The sequence below is a fragment of the Myotis daubentonii genome, chromosome X, assembly GCF_963259705.1.
Source record: "Myotis daubentonii chromosome X, mMyoDau2.1, whole genome shotgun sequence".
Taxonomy (NCBI): domain Eukaryota; kingdom Metazoa; phylum Chordata; class Mammalia; order Chiroptera; family Vespertilionidae; genus Myotis; species Myotis daubentonii.
The window spans coordinates 25,379,768-25,398,156 of NC_081861.1; the positions used below are offsets into that span (position 1 = coordinate 25,379,768).

The 18,389-nt window shown below is 37.8% G+C and overlaps 1 protein-coding gene across 5 annotated transcripts in view; it reads left to right on the forward strand.

Moving 5' to 3' along the window:
- The window catches only part of ARHGEF6 (Rac/Cdc42 guanine nucleotide exchange factor 6), a 129,152-nt gene that overhangs the window by 58,853 nt on the left and 51,910 nt on the right, over positions 1 to 18,389 (forward strand). For all 5 annotated transcript variants that reach the window (XM_059680246.1, XM_059680244.1, XM_059680247.1 and 2 more), the window contains 2 exons: positions 13,021 to 13,115; positions 17,343 to 17,438. In XM_059680246.1, coding sequence (XP_059536229.1) covers positions 13,021 to 13,115; positions 17,343 to 17,438 — 191 coding nt within the window. The remainder of the gene's footprint in view (positions 1 to 13,020; positions 13,116 to 17,342; positions 17,439 to 18,389) is intronic.

An 18,389-nucleotide genomic window follows, 5' to 3' on the forward strand; every position in this document is an offset into this window, starting at 1 on the left:
TTCAAGTTTCCAAGAAATTATCTGCGGATTTCAGGCCCATTCAGGCGTTGAAGTGATTCTGGTGGCACATCAATTTTAAATGTTAAATTCTTCAGTGTGATCAAATGACTTTAGGCACCCAGTTCAGACCAGCATCTGCAATGAGGCATATTTAATGTGTCTGACTGAGGCTTAGTCACTCCTGGCTTGTTGTTTTGAATGGGAGTTTAGCATCCTTTAGAAACATGGAAGGCCAATGGAGGCTTTTGTTATCCCTGACCTTGGTTCTTTCATTGCCCTCAAAATTCAATGCAATTTATTAAACTTCTCTCACCATTGAAAAAAAGCATTTTTTTAGTAATTGTTTTTCTAATTACCATCTCCTCATTGTCCTTTTTAACTTGATGTTATATGCCAGGAGGGATTAAAAAATAAAGAACAACAACAAAAGAAAATGGTAACTATGTGAGGTAATGGGTGTGTTAATTAGCTTAATTGTAATCATTTTACAATGTATACATATATTAAAACATCAAGTTGTATATATTAAATATGTACAATTTTCTTTGTCAATTATATCTCAACAAAACTGAAAAAGTAAAGAACAGAAAAAGGAATCTATATTAGTTATCAAGCTTAGTTTGTATGCAGTACTTAGCTCTTGGAACCCATAATCTTATGGGCAAGACAGTACAGACATGATAGCATAAGCATGGCAGAGAATGATATAAATTTATAAAAGGTCCTAAAATGAGTTTCTCCAAATGTGGTTGGGGATCCTTTGCATCCGAAGCCCCTAAGAGCTTGTTAAAACTTTAGAACTCTGGGCCCCACACCACACTTGCTACATCAGAATCTCTGGCCACAGATCCCAGGAAAAGGCATTTTAACAACTTCCTCAGCCTCTTTCTCATCCTTCCTCCACCCCAGGTGATTTGGATGCTCACTGAACTAAAGTTTGAGAACCAACAAAGGGATAGGTTGAATGGAAGAGATAGGATTCTAGGTGTGTCAGGAGACAGATAAGCAGAGATGAGCTGAGAGAGAATTCAGGCAAGGGGAACTATATGAGCAGATTCACCCAGGTAGGAATGTACATGCCTACAATCCATCCCTACAGGTCATAGTGTAGACTACAATCCATTTCTCCCCCATCCAGATGTCCCTCTGAAGGTGGAATTCTTTATTCATTGCAACTAGTGTAGCTCACTTTAAGATTGCTATTGTTTGTGCTGCCACAAATAGGCTGGACTCTAAGACTAATATTCAACTCTGGAAATGAGCATCTGTCTGCAGAATGAGAGGTGATATTTCCCTAATTCCAATTAGAAAAATATAATCACTAATGACTAGTATTATTTATTTTTTTCTAACTTTCTTCTACTGTATTATAACTTGTGACAGATGCCTAAGGGGTATTTCTCACAGAGCCTATATGCAATTGGAAAGGTGGGAAGAAGTCTGTGGCATGCTAATCACATAAAAATTCCAGGAAACCTGGAATCCTTGCTTTTGCCACCCACATTCTGCTTACCCCTATTTTCTTTCTCAGTCATTTATCTACCCACTTGCTCCTACCCTGAATTTTCTCTACCTTTTTTAGTGCTTATCAGCCCCTCCTTTTAAAAAGACTTTATATTTTTAGAGCAGTTTTAGGTTCACAGCAAAATTAAGTGGAAGTTACAGAGATTTTTCATATGCCCCCTGCCCACGCTCATACACAGCCTCCCCCACTATCAGCATCTCCCACTAAAGTGGTGCATTTGTTATAAATGAAAACTCTACATTGATACATCATTATCACCCAGAGTGCATAGTTTACATTAGGGTTCACTCTTGGTGTTGCACAATCTATAGGTTTGGACAAATGTGTAATGACATGTATCTATCATTATATTATCATACAGAGTATTTTCACTGTCCTGAAAATCCTCTGTGCATCCACCTTTTAAAAATCCAACAACCTAAACTACCTTACATATCTATCTATTTATTCCTTATCTATATTCCCTCTTCTTTTTTACCTACCAATATCTTGTCTTACTCTTCCACACATCTTTTTCATCTGAGGGATGAAGGTAGATAGAAGAGATGACAGTATTTTGCAGAGTCTGTCTGTCAATAATGGGGCATAGTGCTGCCTGTTTTGTGAAGTCAATTACTGCACTTGAATGTAAATGAGTGGCTCTACTGGAATATAAGTCAGATATAACATAAATACAGTATATTAATATATTGCTTTTTTTAGTCTCATAAGACTTCACCAACATTAACTCATTTTTTACAGGCATCATAATTATCTTAGAAATCCTATAATATGATGTTTCTTATTTGATTTAAGGTTTCCTGGGCCATCGTAGTTTTCATATCTCTATTTTCAGCCTTTGTTTATACATATTAGCTTTATAAAATAACGTCTTCATTCTTATATGACTGTTTCCCTCAGAGTTATAAAAAAAATGAACTCACTTTAAGACTTTCCAGGAAATGTAGGAAATATATGTTAGTGGAAAATCAATAGCCTAGGATGGAGGTACAAAAGGCCTTCACCTCTTTTTCTATGGCTTTTTACCATCTGTTTTGTTCTGAGTTTAGTCAAAGGTTAATTGAACAAAAGGATACTCAGTTGTCCTTGTGAAGACAGAGACAGGGAAGCAAAGGCAATGTCTGGACACGGTCTATTTTAGTAAATTTGAATGGATTTCATCTCGATCAAATTGTACTGCTCTGAAGTTGGTTGGCCTGCCAAACTCCTTGCCTTCTGACTCACCACTGAGGCCTTCTGTTTGGGAGCACATAGCCTTCTCTGTCTGCTTCCCTTTTTATCCTTTTACAGTAGATGTCCTGTGGTTTGAAAAATAAAGAACCAGTATCAGAAGTTCATCAGTTGGTCTTTTGAGATTGAGGAAAGCAATAAATGTCCAAGCAAATTTGGGAAAGAATCCCAAACATTCACCCTGATGAGCATGTCTACCTCTCAAACCACAGAATGAACAGTATTGCAAAAATACTGTTTTTTTGCATTATTTAATGAAGGACTCATTAATCACCCTTATCAATTTAGTTTTATAAATTCAGCATTCAGCCATCCTCAAAACTGGTAACAATATGAATTCAATGTACATGTTACATTTAGCTCTCCAGAACTCACTCAAAGGCACAGGAAATGTCTTCTTGCTTACCTCACCTTTGCCTTCTGTGTGTCCCATGCTAGTGGTTTCAACAGAGAAGGAACTCCTCAAAAGTGTGCTGCCTCACCTAGCAAGTAAACCCACTGGAACAGGACAGTTGGTACCTTTCTTGCAAAATCTTAGTGATTTCTTTTACAAGAGCCCCAGATAGTACACCTCAAACTAATACAAAATAAGATTGAATGTCAACTGTAATCTATATATATAAAAGACTAAGTATCCATCCATCCGACCGGTAGCTATGACACACACTGACCACCAGGGGGCACACACTCGACACAGGAGCTGCCATGATGTGCACTGGCCATTTAAAAATAAATGGCACCATGGACCTGGTGTCGACAAACCAACACTTGGCATCCCCCAAGTGGGACACAGTCCCCACCACCACCCCAGAGTGACACCCCACCAAATTTCAGCCAATGCTGCCAAGACCCCATGGTGCAAAATGTGGCCCACAGCCCAGCCCAGCCTGGAAACTGTGGCTGTGGGTGCTGGGTAATGATGTCATGTAGCAACGCCAGGCTTCCTCTCCCTAGCGACTGGCATCCTTGGAGTTTCTTCAGCCCAGGAACCCAACTTGCATTATAGCCAGGTGCAAACATTTTACAGTTTAACCAAGTGTTTGTGAAGTGTTTTTTCGTGCCTCATCTCATTTGGTCCTCACAGAAGTCCTGGAGTAGGTAGATAGGAGACTCGATAGAATCCTATTTTCTTTTCATTAGCAAGAAGTGAATAGCAATATTAAAATATTTCTTCTAATTAATTTCCTTTCAATGTGCATGAATCCATGCACCAGGACACTAAAATTCAAAATAAATAAATAAATAAATAAATAAATAAATAAATAAATAAAGGAGCCACAGATAATAGCATTTTAAAGGAAGTTAAAATGATAAAGCTGTTTCAATGGGGAGAGGGAGGTTGAATTATAGCAACCATGGAATTAAAGCTTCTTATATTGTTTTAAAAATTATAAAGTTGTTTAATTGGTTTACAAATCACATTTTAAAATATGTCAATATGTTTTTAAATTTTTAATTACAGTTGACATGCAATACTATATTAGTTTCAGGTGTATAACATAGTAATTAGACATTTATATACCTTATGATGTGACCATCCTGATCAGTCTAGTACCCACCTGACACCATACATAGTTATTACAATATACAAATCACATTTTATGTTGTAAGTAATATCTGTGATTTTTCTAATTTAAAAATTCCCTTCAGGCAAAGGTTATTTGGTTTGGTTTTTCATTTTGTTTTGCTTTTTTTCAACAGACATTATAATTTTGGTACTGTGACAATTATAGACAACAGTGCTTAAAAGGAGGGTAAGGATGGGATGACTCATTACCAAATATGGTCTATTTATTTATTTATTAAATATAGTTTTATTGATTTCAGAGAGGAAGGGAGAGGGAGAGAAAGATAGAAACATCAATGATGAAAGCAAATAATTGATCTGCTGCCTTCTGCATACCCTCCACTGGGAACTGAGCTCGAAACCCGGGCATGTGCCCTGACCGGGAATCGAACTGTGACCTCCTGGTTCATAGGTCGATGCTCAGTCACTGGTTGGGCAATCAAACATGGGCTTTTTAGAAAAATGTGAACAAAATGAGTTGATTAGATAACTTGATTCTCTCCTGAATATAAGTGAGAAGGTATGTCACCATCTTTCCCCCTATACAAATAATATAGAAAAACAAATATTGTTAATAAAGCAATATGAATATGAGCTTTACCTTTTGCTTAGTATAATATGGTACCATTGAATTCTAGTGCAGTTCTTTCCATTTCTAAGAATATAAATATGAATATATGAGTGTAAGTAATTACTTGAAGTATTGCAGTGAACAACAGCACAGCTGGGCAGAGAGCTATAGTGATGGACAAATTTGAGTTGGAGGGACATGATACTGTATAAAGACTTGAAGTCAGAAATAAACAGAAGGTTTTATTGACAAATGAGAAATTTGTGCTTTGAATTTTTAAAATAGCAGCTTTATTGACATATAATTTACATACCACTTTTAAACTTACCATTTAAAAGTGTAAAATTCACTGATTTTTAGTAAATTAACAGAGTTGTGTGATCACCACTAGCTTATTTTATAACATTTTCACCACCCTAATAAGAAATTCTCATTAGCAGGTACTCCCTCCAAGCCCTTGACAACCACTAATCTTTTTGTTTCTATGGATTTTGCCTATTCTGGACATTTCATATAATATTTGTTCTTTTGTGTCTCACTTCTTTCACTTAGCATAACGTTTTCAAGGTTCATCCATGCTGTAGAATGTGTCAGTACTTCCTTTCTTTTTATGGCTGAACTAGAGGCCCAGTGCACAAAAATTTGTGCACTCGGGGGGGTCCCTCAGCCCAGCCTGTGCCCTCTCCCAGTCTGGGACCCCTCGGGGGATGACCACCTGCTGGCTTAGGCCTGCTCCTGGGGGATTGGGCCTAAGCTGGCAGTCAGAAATCCCTCTGGCAGCCTGGGAGCCCTCAGGGGATATCCACTTGCCAGCAGGAAGCAGGCCTAAGCTGCAGTCGGACATCCTTAGTGTTGCGGAGGAGGCGGGAGAGGCTCCCACTACCACCGCTGTACTGGCAGCCGTCAGCCTGGCTTGTGGCTGAGCAGAGCTCCCCCTGTGGGAGCACACCAACCACCAGGGGGCAGCTCCTGCATTGAACGTCTGCCCCCTGGTAGTCAGTGTGTGTCATAGTGACCAGTCATTCCCAGTCATTCTGCAGTTAGGGTCAATTTGCATATTACCCTTTTATTATATAGGATAGAGGCCTGGTGCATGGGTGGGGGCCAGCTGGTTTGCCCTGAAGGGTGTCCCGGATCAGGGTGGGGGTCCCGCTGGGGTGACTGGCCAGCCTGGGTGAGGGGCTGATGGCTGTTTGCAGGCTGGCCAAGCCCCCCACCAGGGACCCTCACCTCATGAGGGTGTGGCCATCCTGGGTGAGGGGCTGATGGCTGTTTGCAGGCTGACTATGGCCCCCAGCCACGCAAGCTCCCAGTGGAGGCTGGCTGGAAGCAGGTATCTGGGATTTATTTATCTTCTATAATTGAAACTTTGTTGCCTTGAGTGGAGGCCACAGCCAGCCAGGGCAGGCAGGAAGCTTGGCTTTCTCCATCACCAGGGCAACCAAGCCTTCTTCTTGCTCCAGCTCCGTGGCTGCCGGCAGCCATCTTGATTGGGTTAATTTGCATATAGTTGCTCTGATTGGCTGGTGGGCGTGGCTTGGGTGTAGCAGAAGTATGGTCAATTTGCATGTTTCTCTTTTATTAGGTTAGATAATCTTCCATCATATGGATATACCAGGTTTTGTATATCCATTCATCAGTTGATGGATCTTTGAATTATTTCCACTGCTTGGTTACTATAAATAATGCTGCTGTAAAAATTCATGTGCAAATTTTTGTGTGGACATATGTTTTCATTTCCCTAGGAGTGGAATTGCTGGGTCATTTGGTAACTTTATGTCTAACTTTTTGAGGAACTGGTACACTGTTTTCCACAGCATCTACACCTTTTAACATTCCAATTGGCAATGTATGAGGGTTCCAGTTTCTCCACCTTTGCAACAACACTTATTGTATATTTTCTTTTTCTTATAACCACTCTAATGAGTGTGAAGTAGTATCTCATTATTGTGGTTTTGATTAGCATTTCCCTAGTGGTTAATGATGTTGAGCATATTTTTGTGTGCTCATTGGCCACATGTATATCTTCTTTGGAGAAATGTCTATTCAAATATTTTCCCAACTTTTAATTGATTATTTTTATTATTGAGTTGTAAGAGTTTTTTATATATTCCTCATCAGATGTATAATTTGTAAATATTCCTCCCATTCTGTGGGTTGTTTTTTCACTTTTAAAAAAAAATATTTTATTGATTTTTTATAGAGAGGAAGGGAGAGGGATAGAGAGTTAGAAACATCGACGAGAGAGAAACATCGATCAGCTGCCTCCTGCACACCTCCTCCTGGGGATGTGCCTGCAACCAAGGTACATGCCCTTGACCAGAATCGAACCTGGGACCCTTCAGTCCGCAGGCCAATGCTCTATCCACTGAGCCAAACTGGTTAGGGCTTTTTTACTTTTTTGATAATGTCTTTTTGTCACACAGATTTTTAAATTATCATAAATTCTAATTTCTCTATTTTTTTTCTCTTTCTGCTTGTGCTTTTGGTGTCATCCAAGATTTCGTGGATGAATCCAAGGTCATGTAGATTTCCTTCTTTGTTTTCATTTAAAGTTTTGTAATTTTAAGACTTGAATCAATTTTGAGTTAATTTTTGCATGTGGTGTGAAGTAGGAATACAAATTCTTTCTTTTGCATGTAGATATCCAGTGGTCCCAACACCATTTGTTGAAAAGGCCATTTTTTTTTCTTTTGAAATTTCTTGTCAAAATATGCTTGTCAAAAATCAATTGACCATAAGTTCATTTCTGGACACTCAATTCTATTCCATTGATCTATGTATCTATCCTATGCCAGTACTAAACTTTCTTGTTACTATAGTTTTGCAGTGAGTTTTGAAATTGGAAAGTGTACACTCTAACTTTGCACTTCTTTTCCAAAATTTTAAGCGTTTGTGAAGGATTGGTATGCATTTTTTAAACTTTTGGTAGAATCAGCCATCTCATCCTCGGCTTTAACTTATGACAAGTTGTTTTGAATAGTAATTCAACCTCTTTACTTGTTGTGGATCTATTCAGATTTTCTATTTTTTTGTGAGTCAGTTTTGGTAGTTTGTGCCTTTCTAGGAATTATTTTACTTTTTTTTAGTGATTGCCCTACAATTTGCAATATACATTTAGAATTAGTCCAAGTCCACTTTTAAATAATACTGTATGGCTTCACAGGTAGTGCAAGTACCTCATAATAACAACATGTTCCTAATTCCTTCCCCCCATCCCTCTATCATTTTTTTCATTCATTTCACTTATACATAAGTGTATATCAGCATTATATATAAGCATATATGATCTATTATTTTTATTTCTACTGTTATTCTGAACAAACTTATCTGTTAGATTGACTAATAATAAGAAAAATAACATTTTACTTTACCTTCACTTACTCCTTCCCCCATGCTTTTTGAGTTTTTGACCTTTAGCATTTTCCTTCTCTCTGAAGTTTTTTTTTAAAATATATTTTTATTGATTTCAGAGAGGAAGGGAGAGATAGAAACATCAATGATGAGAGAGAATCATTGATCAGCTGCCTCCTGCACGGCCCCCACTGGGGATTGAGACTGCAACCGGGGCATGTACCCTTGACCAGAATCGAACCTGGGACCCTTTGGTCTGCAGGCTGGCGCTCTATTCACTGAGCCAGACTGGCTAGGGATCTGAAGAAGTTTTTAAAAATATTTCTTGCAAGGCAGGTCTACTGAAAAAAATTTCCCTCAATATTTGTATACTTGATAAAGTCTTTATTGCTTCTTGACTTTTGAAAAAAAAGTTTCACAGGATACAGAATTCCAGGTTGGTGGTCCCCCCCCCCTCAACACTTTAAATATTTCACTCCATTCTCCTCTTACTTGCATGGTTTATAAGGAGAAGTGGAATATAATTGTTATCTTAGATCCTCTATAGGTAAGCTGTCTTTTTCCTCTGGCTTCTTTTAAGATTTTTTCTTTATCTTTGATTTTTCTAGAGTTTGAAAATAATATGACTAGGTGGGGTTTTTTTGGTGGAGGGAGGGGGAGCATTTATTCTGCTTTCTGGATCTGTGGTTCTGTGTCTAACATTAATTTAGGGAAATTCTGTCATTGTTTCAAATGTTTCTTCTGTTCCTTTTTCTCTTTCTTTTGGTATTCTCATCACACATTGTTAGGTATTGTCCCCCACTTTTGAAGTATTCTGTTCCAATTTTTTAGTCTTTTTTTTTTCTATTTGCTTTTATGTTTTGGAAGTTTCTATTGACATATCTTCAAGCTCAGAGATTCTTCAGTGGCTCAGCCTACTAATGAGCTCATCCAAGGCATTCTTCATTTCTTTTATAGTGTTTTTTATTTTCAGAATTTCATTTTTATTCTTTCTTAGTATTTCTCTCTGCTTACAATATCAATCTGTTCTTATATGTTATCTACTTTTACTATTACCGGTCTTAGCATATTAATCATAGTTACATTAAAATCCTGGTCTGATAATGCCAACATTCCTGCCATATTTGCCTCTCATTCTAATGTTTGCTTTTTTTTTTTTTTTTACCTTTTAGTATGCTTTGTAATTTTTTTGTTGGAAACCAGACATGATGTACTAGGTAAAAGGAATTGTAGTAAATTGGCCTTTAGTAATGTGATGGTGAGGTGTGAGGAAGTGTTTTAATGTTCTATGATTAGTTCTCCATCTTTTGGTGAGCTTATGTCCCTAGATTGTAAGCTTCACCAGCGCTTCTCAGTTTTTTTCTTTTTCCTCCCTTAGGTGGGACTTCAAGATCAGAATTTTCAGAAGGGGTATTTCCCTTCTCCTAGATATGTTAGGCTCTGATAAAACCCCAATAGGTTAGGCTATGGTAAAATTATTGCTCTCTTGAGAGGAAACCTTGTTACGAAGAACAGAATTTTCTGAAGTATGAGTGGGATTATCCTCCTATCTCCATTGTGAGAACCCTTTAGAGCTACTGGAAGTAAAAGTCACAAAAGTGTGACTGGGCCCCTAGAGTTTTTAACTTTCATACTGTTTTGCATTGAGGCCCCAGCTATTCATTTCAGTTCAGGTTTTCCTACCCAGGTTCCAATTCCCATGGAGACTTCTGCTCCTGGGTTTCCTCTCCAGCAAGTTTTGATTCTCTGTATCTTTCTGTCTGTTTCTCCAATTTAGGGAGTAGTGTTTTCCCCATGACCACAACTCACTGACAGATATAAGAGAAGATAAGTTTTCTTTCAGTGTGTTCAGCTATTTACTTGTTATTAGGATAGAGTAATGACTTACAAGCTTCTTAAATGCAAGACTGGAAATCAGAAGTCCAAATTCATCTCTTTTTTTTTGGCTTTTTAACTTAATTTTTAAGTCTTTATTGTTGAGAGTACTACAGATGTCCCCCCCATTGCCCCCCTCCACCTGGTTTGTGCCCCGCCCCAGGCCTTCACTACCCTACTGTCTTTGTCCATAGGTCAGATCTTTGGTTAAGCTCATCCCGTACCCCTCCTCGATTCCCTCTGAGATTTGTCAGTCTGTTCCATGCTTCCATGTCTCTGATTCTATTTTATTCATCAGTTTATTTTGTTCATTAGATTCCTTGTTTGTTTATTTTTGACTTTGAGATTCACGTGTTGATGGATATGTATTTATTGTCATTATTTGATGGCATTCACAGCTATATATTTGTCTCCTAAGCACTGCTTTAACTGCATTCCATATGTTCTTTATGTGCTTTTTAAAAAATTAATCTCAAGTTAGTTTCTAATTCCCTTTATTGTGCTTAGACTTTGTATAGGGGTGACATTTATATTTCATTATTGGATTAATTTCAGAGAACTTTAGTCCCACCAGGCCCCTGAATTTACATTTATAACTTTAAAGAATAGTTTCTGAACAATAGAGGAACTGAGAGTAGACATTAGTGGCTGGGGAGGAAGGGCTACCATTTAAGCCCCAGCTTTTTTTTTTTGTTGACCTTATTACAGATACCCATATCTCCACTTTCTACCCCTTTGCCAGCCTTCACCAGCCCCAGCCCCCTTCCCTTTGGCCATCACCACACTGTTGTTTGTGTGTATGTGGCATACATATATGTTCTTTGGTTAATCCCTTCACCTTCTTTCAACCAGTCCCCCCTCCCCTCTTCCCTCTGACACTTGTCAGTTTGTTCCATGTATCTATACCCCTGGTTCTATTTTGCTTGCCGCTTTATTTTGTTAATTAGTTTCCACATATAAGTGAAATCATGTGGTATTTGTCTTTCTGTGTTTATAATCCCCAGCTTTTGAAGCCACCCTTGTGTCCCTTGTTCTTCTAAACCAGTAGTTCTCAACTAGGGGGTCATATTACCCTTCCGGTGACATTTGACAATGTCTAGAGATATTTTTGGTTGTCATAACTGGGGTAGAGGATGGCATGCAACTGGCATCTAGTGGATATAGGATGCTGCTCAACATCCTATAGTGCACAGGGCATCCCCTCACAGCGAATAATTATCTGGTCTGAAATGTCAACATTGCTGCCATTCAGAAACCTTTTTAACCCCTTAAATTGTTCGGACTGTTTCCCACTCACCCAGCACCTACCTGTACAGGTGTCTTACTATCTCTTCACAGTCGTCACTGAAGGTAGGTGAAATGTCATGATTTGAGATGAGGTGAGCAAAGCCTTAAATTTGAAGCGACCTGTCAGTCAATAGCAAAGTGTGGATGACCACGCTCTAGACCAGTTGATTCCCAAAAAGCCCACTGCTACCTGGGCTCCAGTTGCATTGTTCATTCCATCTTTCAAAATCAGGTCATCGTGCATTGTCTTGTGAGTATATGTATGGCATATTGGTAGACTCAGGGGCCTCTCCTAGCTAAGAATGCTTTACACTGTCTTGTGATCCCTCATTGTCTTGTTTAATATCTCCTTCTACAAATAGGGTGGAAACTTCCTGCAGACAACATGGCATTTGGCATTGACTGGATATTCAATGAATTTTTTGTTGAAAGAATTAGGGCTATATGAGAGAAAATATGTAAAAATGTAAGCTTGGTTATACCTAGGAGCTCAAAGTGAAAGCTGTATGTGCCTCCAGAGAGGCTAGGAAATGGGGTGTGACCCTACAACTGATAGGGGAAGAGAAATTATGAGCCTATACATTGGTTGTTTTGCCTATAGGATTTAATTGGTTTGTCATTAATAATACTGGTAAGTATTATTTCCCTTGTTAAATTTCTCACATTTCAGCTTCTTTTTCTCTTTGAATTGTTTATACCAGCACCTTTTATCTTTATTAAAAGACCAGTTTTAACCTTGTTTGAAAATTCAGTGTCCTCAGATTTTGTTCCCTAAGGGTCTTATCAAAAACATAACTTAAAAAATCGTTTGTGATGTTTGACATCAGTTATTGTTATATTATCTTGATATTGATTGAATCTCTACAGTAAGTTCTCACAACGCCGTTGAGAGGTTCTATGACTTTAAGTGAAATGATGTATAAGAAAACGAATTTTACCATAGACCAGTGGTCGGCAAACTCATTAGTCAACAGAGCCAAATGTCAACAGTACAACGATTGAAATTTCTTTTGAGAGCCAAATTTTTTTAAACTTAAACTATATAGGTAGGTACATTGTTATTAACTTAATTAGGGTACTCCTATGGCTTAGGAAGAGCCACACTCAAGGGGCCAAAGAGTCGCATGTAGCTCACAAGCCGCAGTTTGCCGACCACTGCCATAGACTATCAGCAGTTGCCAACCTTTCGGGCCTCACAGACCACTAGTGGTCCATGGAGCACTGGTTGGCGACCACTGGATTAATTGATATCAACAAGAGTTAGATTCCTACAGCATCTCATTAACATTATAATAAAACGATGTTGAACAAAATAACATTATTCAACGACCTGCTCTATGGATTAAGGTAGCTGGTCTCAATTTTTCCATACATAAAATGGGAATGATGATCCTTTGTTAGCTAACTGAGACTTTTCTTGTGATGCAATTATAAAAGTAGTTTGCTAGAATGAAACAAAGTGCATTCAGACTTTGTGCTTCTTACTTATACTGCTAGCCTGAGTAAATGGGATGTTGATCTAGTAATTTGATTAAAAGATCTAAAGTTATAATTTTATCTTGGACTGACTGTCCTGACAATTATAATTCCTTGATCTTTGTTTCTCCACAGGTGTTACAGAACATACTAGACACTGAAAAAGATTATGCTAAAGAACTTCAGTCTCTTCTTGTTACTTACTTAAGACCCCTGCAGTCCAATAACAAGTAAGATTTATATTTGAAACCGCTCACTAAATAAAGCAAGATAACATCAGCAATATGGAGTCATTGCTCTCATGTCACTGAATAATTGATATTGCCCTTTAGAAGAATTTCCACAGATCACAGGTTGCTAAGAACATGATCAAGGCAACAGAAAAGAACATGGTTTTCTTTCTCTTCTGGCTGTGGAAGGGATGAGTAGATCTGCATTTCTGTCTCACAATTTTTATGCTATATGTTTTAAGTGATACATCTGGTTTTACATCACAGAAAAAGAGCTTGTTGGTGTTTTTATCCAGAAAGCGCATAAACTGAAAATTCTTTTGCTCACTCTGACGTTTGCTTGCCAGGGCGGAAATTCTTTCCCATGCGCCGAGAGTGGAAAAAGTGTGGCATTTTATGAATGTTCATAAGAACAATTCAAAGCAGTATTTTACCCAGGCAAAAGTGAATGATAAAGAGATGCAAAAATGTTTTTTAAAATAAAATGTTCTGAACTTATTCTGGTCTTAGAAACCTGAAGTGATTGTCTGAGGCCTGATTTGAAAACTTAATTTTCACAAATGAAAAATATTGGCCATTCATTTTTTGTGTGCTTGTAGGAATAACATATTTAACAAATTAGTGCCTCACTGCATTTGTTTGTATTTTTATGTTAATTTATTAATCTTTACTACAGATTATGATCTATAAGTCAAATAGAAAATTTAGCAGTTGGTCCATATAATGGAAAACAAAAGCCTCCTCTTTTACTTTAGTAAGAGTTTATTTTGTTAGACAGTTGCCTAAACTATTGACTTCAGGCTTGAATAAGTTTAATATATTTCACTTTTCTCCTTTTTTTCCAAATCATGTTTGCTTAGGCATAATGTCTTGCTAAATTTTGCACTTGGTTATTTTCTTGGCCCTATGCGAATCTTACTTCAGTATGAAAGGACTTTGTATTCCTGTGTTTTGTAAGAGTTTGAACATAATCAACAAAATGTCTTTTGTCATTATTATGTAAAACATGAAGTGTTCTATGAATCATGGTTCTTAGAGCTGAATGGAACCTCAATGAATCACTGGGTCTAGTGCCCTGGAAGAAATGACTGTCCCCACTAAATAAATAAGAAAACTGAAGTCCATAAAGGCTTTCTGCTGTACCCATCACACAACCAGTCAGTGGCCAGATTGGATCATTTTGTCTCCTGCCACCGAGTGAAATGTGCCTTTTGAGGTGACAGGCAGAGGAGAAGAGGGACACTGAAGTGGTAACCCTGGGAGGGGAGATCGTAAGATTTCAAATGAAGGAGTGACTGATTAGTAATCAAGAAACAGTACGAGGAGAGGAAAGGAAAAGAACCAGGTTAGAGGAGGTGAGAGACCTGAGTCAGAACTGAACTGTTCCCAAATAAATTCAAAATGCAGTTATAGTAAGTTTCCATTGGTTCTGTCTTGGAGACCCCAGAATGATTTGAGCCAAACCAGATTATTTATTGTCTGATCCTGAAGGGGCCAAATAAGCCCAGTCAAGTTCTTTGGGGCTGTGAGAGAGTAACAACCAGGGAAGCTGGCTGAAGGTTTCACTTTCGACACCCATAAAAGGGGTTTTCCAGCTTGGTTCAGGAAGACATTAGAGTAGAGAAACTGGGAGCTTTTTATACTCTAGGGGTTATTGGTAACATTTGTTGGGGGTCTTCTTTTTCTTTGTCAGCAAAAATAACTCTCTTGGCCCTAACCGGTTTGGCTCAGTGGATAGAGCGTCGGTCTGTGGATGCAAGGGTCCCAGGTTCGATTCCAGTCAAGGGCATGTATCTTGGTTGCGGACACATCCCCAGTGGGGCATGTGCAGGAGGCAGCTGATCGATGTTTCTCTCTCATTGATGTTTCTAACTCTCTATCTTTCTCCCTTCCTCTCTGTAAAAAATCAATAAAATATATTTTAAAAAAATTACTCTCTTGGAAATATTCCCTTAGTATTACTATACTAAAGAGAAAGGACATGTGGCAGATACTGGCCTTTTAAGCAAATCTTCAGCAAAGTTTTCTTCCAAAAAGTGGTTAAGAGTATGGGCTCTGAAGCTAGAATTTTTTTTAATTTATTTTTTAAATTATGTATTTTTTTATTGATTAAGTATTACATATGTGTCCTTATCCCCCCATTATCCCCTCATCCCCCCAGTTCTGCCCTCACCCTCACCCCTTGTTGTCCACATCCATCACTTATGCTTATATGCATGCATGTTTTGATTCAAATTTTGACTTCGCTATTTACTGGCTTTGTGACTTGGGGTGATTTGCATAACCTTCCTGTGCCTGGGTTTCCTTACATGTAAGATAGAAACAATAGTACCTACATCATAAAGTTGTTGTAAGGTTCAAATGAGTTATTATTTGTAAAATGCTTGCATAAGTGTTAAGTGCTATATGAGTGTTGTTAGCTCTTGTTGTTATCACCTACTAGTATTTTTTTCAATTACAGTTTACATTCAATATTATTTTGTATTAGTTTCAAATGTACAGCATGGTGGCTAGATATTTCCAGTACCCACCTGGCACCGTACATAGTTATTACAATACTAGAGGCCCAGTGCACAAAATTCATGTGTGGGGCGGTGTCCCTCAGCCCAGCCTGAATCCTCTGCAATCTGGGACCCCTTGGGGGATGCCTGCAGGATCAGGCTTAAACTGGCAGTCGGATATCCCTCTTGAAATGCAGTACCGCTGGCTCCTAACCACTCACTTGCCTGCCTGCCTGATTGCCCCTAACCACTCTGCCTGCCTGCCTGATTGCCCCTAACTGTTCTCCCCTGCTGGCCTGATCCCCCTGTCTGCTCTCCCCTGCCGGATTGATTGCCCTAACTGCCAGCCTGATCCCCCTAACTAACTGCTCTCCCCTGCCGGCCTGATCCCCCTAATTGCTCTCCCTTGCCGGCCTGATTGCCCCTAACTGCCTCTGCCTCGGCCCCACCACCGTGGCTTTGTCCAGAAGGACATCTGGAAGGTTGCCCGGAAGATGTCTGGTGTAATTAGCATATTACCATTTTATTAGTATAGGTTATTGACTCTATTTTCTATGCTGTGATTGATATCCCTGGTGACTATTTTGTAACTATCAATCTGTACTTCTCAATCCCTTCATCTTTTTCACCCAGTCCCCCAACCCCTCTCCCCTCTGGCAGCTATCAGTCTGTTCTGTGTATCTATGAGTCTGTTTCTGTTTTGATAGGGGAAGAATGAATGAGAAAAGTTTTAATATAGAGGCCCTGGCCAAAATTGTTCAGTTTGTTTTTGTTTGACTCCATTCCACTCCAAAAACAAAGAAAGAAATCAGTGCTATTTTCTTTCCTCCTACTTCCTCTCATATAGAATTTTTTTAGTTGATTTATGTGCATTTTAATATAGGAGAAACTGGATTTTGCTTTTTCCCCCTGTGCATTATATTAGCATATATAATACCTTTCAATTACTTTCCCAGCTCCTCTAGAAGAGAGTACTCATTTTTTTTTACATTTATCTCCACTTATGATGTATTTTACATGTTTAGATGCTAAGATGTTTTTATTGAGGTATAATTGACATATAGCATTGTATTAGTTTCAGGTGTACAGCATAATGATTTGATTGATATATATTTATGTTGTGAAATGATTGCCACAATAAGTCTAGTTAACAACCATCACCCGATATAGTTATAGAAATTTTTTTTCTTGTGATGAGAACTACTAAGATCCACCCTCTTAACAGCTTTCAAATATGCTGTGCAATATTATTAACTATAGTCACCATGCTGTGCATTGCATCTCCATCACATTTATTTTCTAACTGGAAGTTTATACCTTTTGACTTCCTTCACCCATTTGGTCAACCCCTACCCCCCATATGTGACAAGCACCAATCTGTTCTCTGTAGATACTTAGATATTAAATACTTGTATTAATTTACTTATTTTGTAAAATACCTGATAAATACATAAAATACCTTATAAACACTTATTTTCTTTAGGATCATTATTCTTATTATAGAAAAGAGAAATCAAGGAAAGAAGCTTTAGAAAGTTGCTTAAAACTGGAGTTAGCATAAATAAAAAAAAAAAGTTAAAATATATGGATTGCGTCCCTTGACTCATATGCTACTTCCTAGCAAATTATCAGCTCACTGGACTAGAGAGAAATAACTAGAGTCAAGTTCTATTCACTGAAACCATGTATATATACATATGTATGTATATGTTGTTGTTTTTTTCAGTCTGAGTACTGTGGAGTTTACATCTTTATTGGGGAACTTTGAGGAAGTATGCACATTTCAGCAGACACTCTGCCAAGCCTTAGAAGAATGTTCAAAGTAAGTGTCACATATTGCTATAAGGATAGCTAGCAACATTGTTTTTGTTTTATTTTCCTTTTAATTTTTGTCTTAGACAGGGGTACTTTATATCTATGCTTTTAATACAACTTGAGTATTGTCCCAGAGCAGAGAGGATGCACCAGGTGGTTGTACAATGTCAAATCATTTGTATTTTTGTCTTTATTTTAAAATCATATAAGTTTACTGTTTCTGGTCAGTATAAGAGAGAAATAAGGTCTCAATTAACCATGGATGAAGACTTTGACATCGATTAGGTATTTTCTTTTGTACATTGTAAATTACTTGGAAAAGTTATTCAGATTATTCATTTGGTTTCACAAACTTGTTTTTCTCTTTTAATTACTCCTGGTATCATGTCTATTATACTAATAGTTGAAAGAGATGAAAAGTGGGGAAAGGAAAAGTATCTTTCTGTGAACCAAAACACATATTTGATGGCTAGCTAGATTGTTGAAGTATTCAACTTCATACTACAAAATGAACTATAATGATCATCAGGCAACATATTTCTGTAGAAGGATTAATTTTCCAAGCAGTGTATTTTGGAGAAGTTGGTGACTTTCATCATCTATACAGAAATTGGGGCTATTACCTGTTTCTTTTTTAAAAATTTTATTTAATAGTAATTGATTTCTTATTTTTTTAAAAAAAATCTTTATTGTTTAAAGTATTACATATAGTATTACATATATCTCCTTTTTCATCCATTGACCGCTCCCCAGCCATCCCCACCCCCCACCTATTTCTTTATGGGACACAGATGGTTGTCTAGGAAAGGCGATGATAAAAGCCCACACTACAGAGATCTGAGGAGCCATTCCAAATGCTGATAAGGATCCAGATTATTCATATAGAAAGATGTTCACTAAGTGAGAAGAGCAGATTACAAACTAGATTTGTGATCTTTATTTTCCATTTTATAGAGAA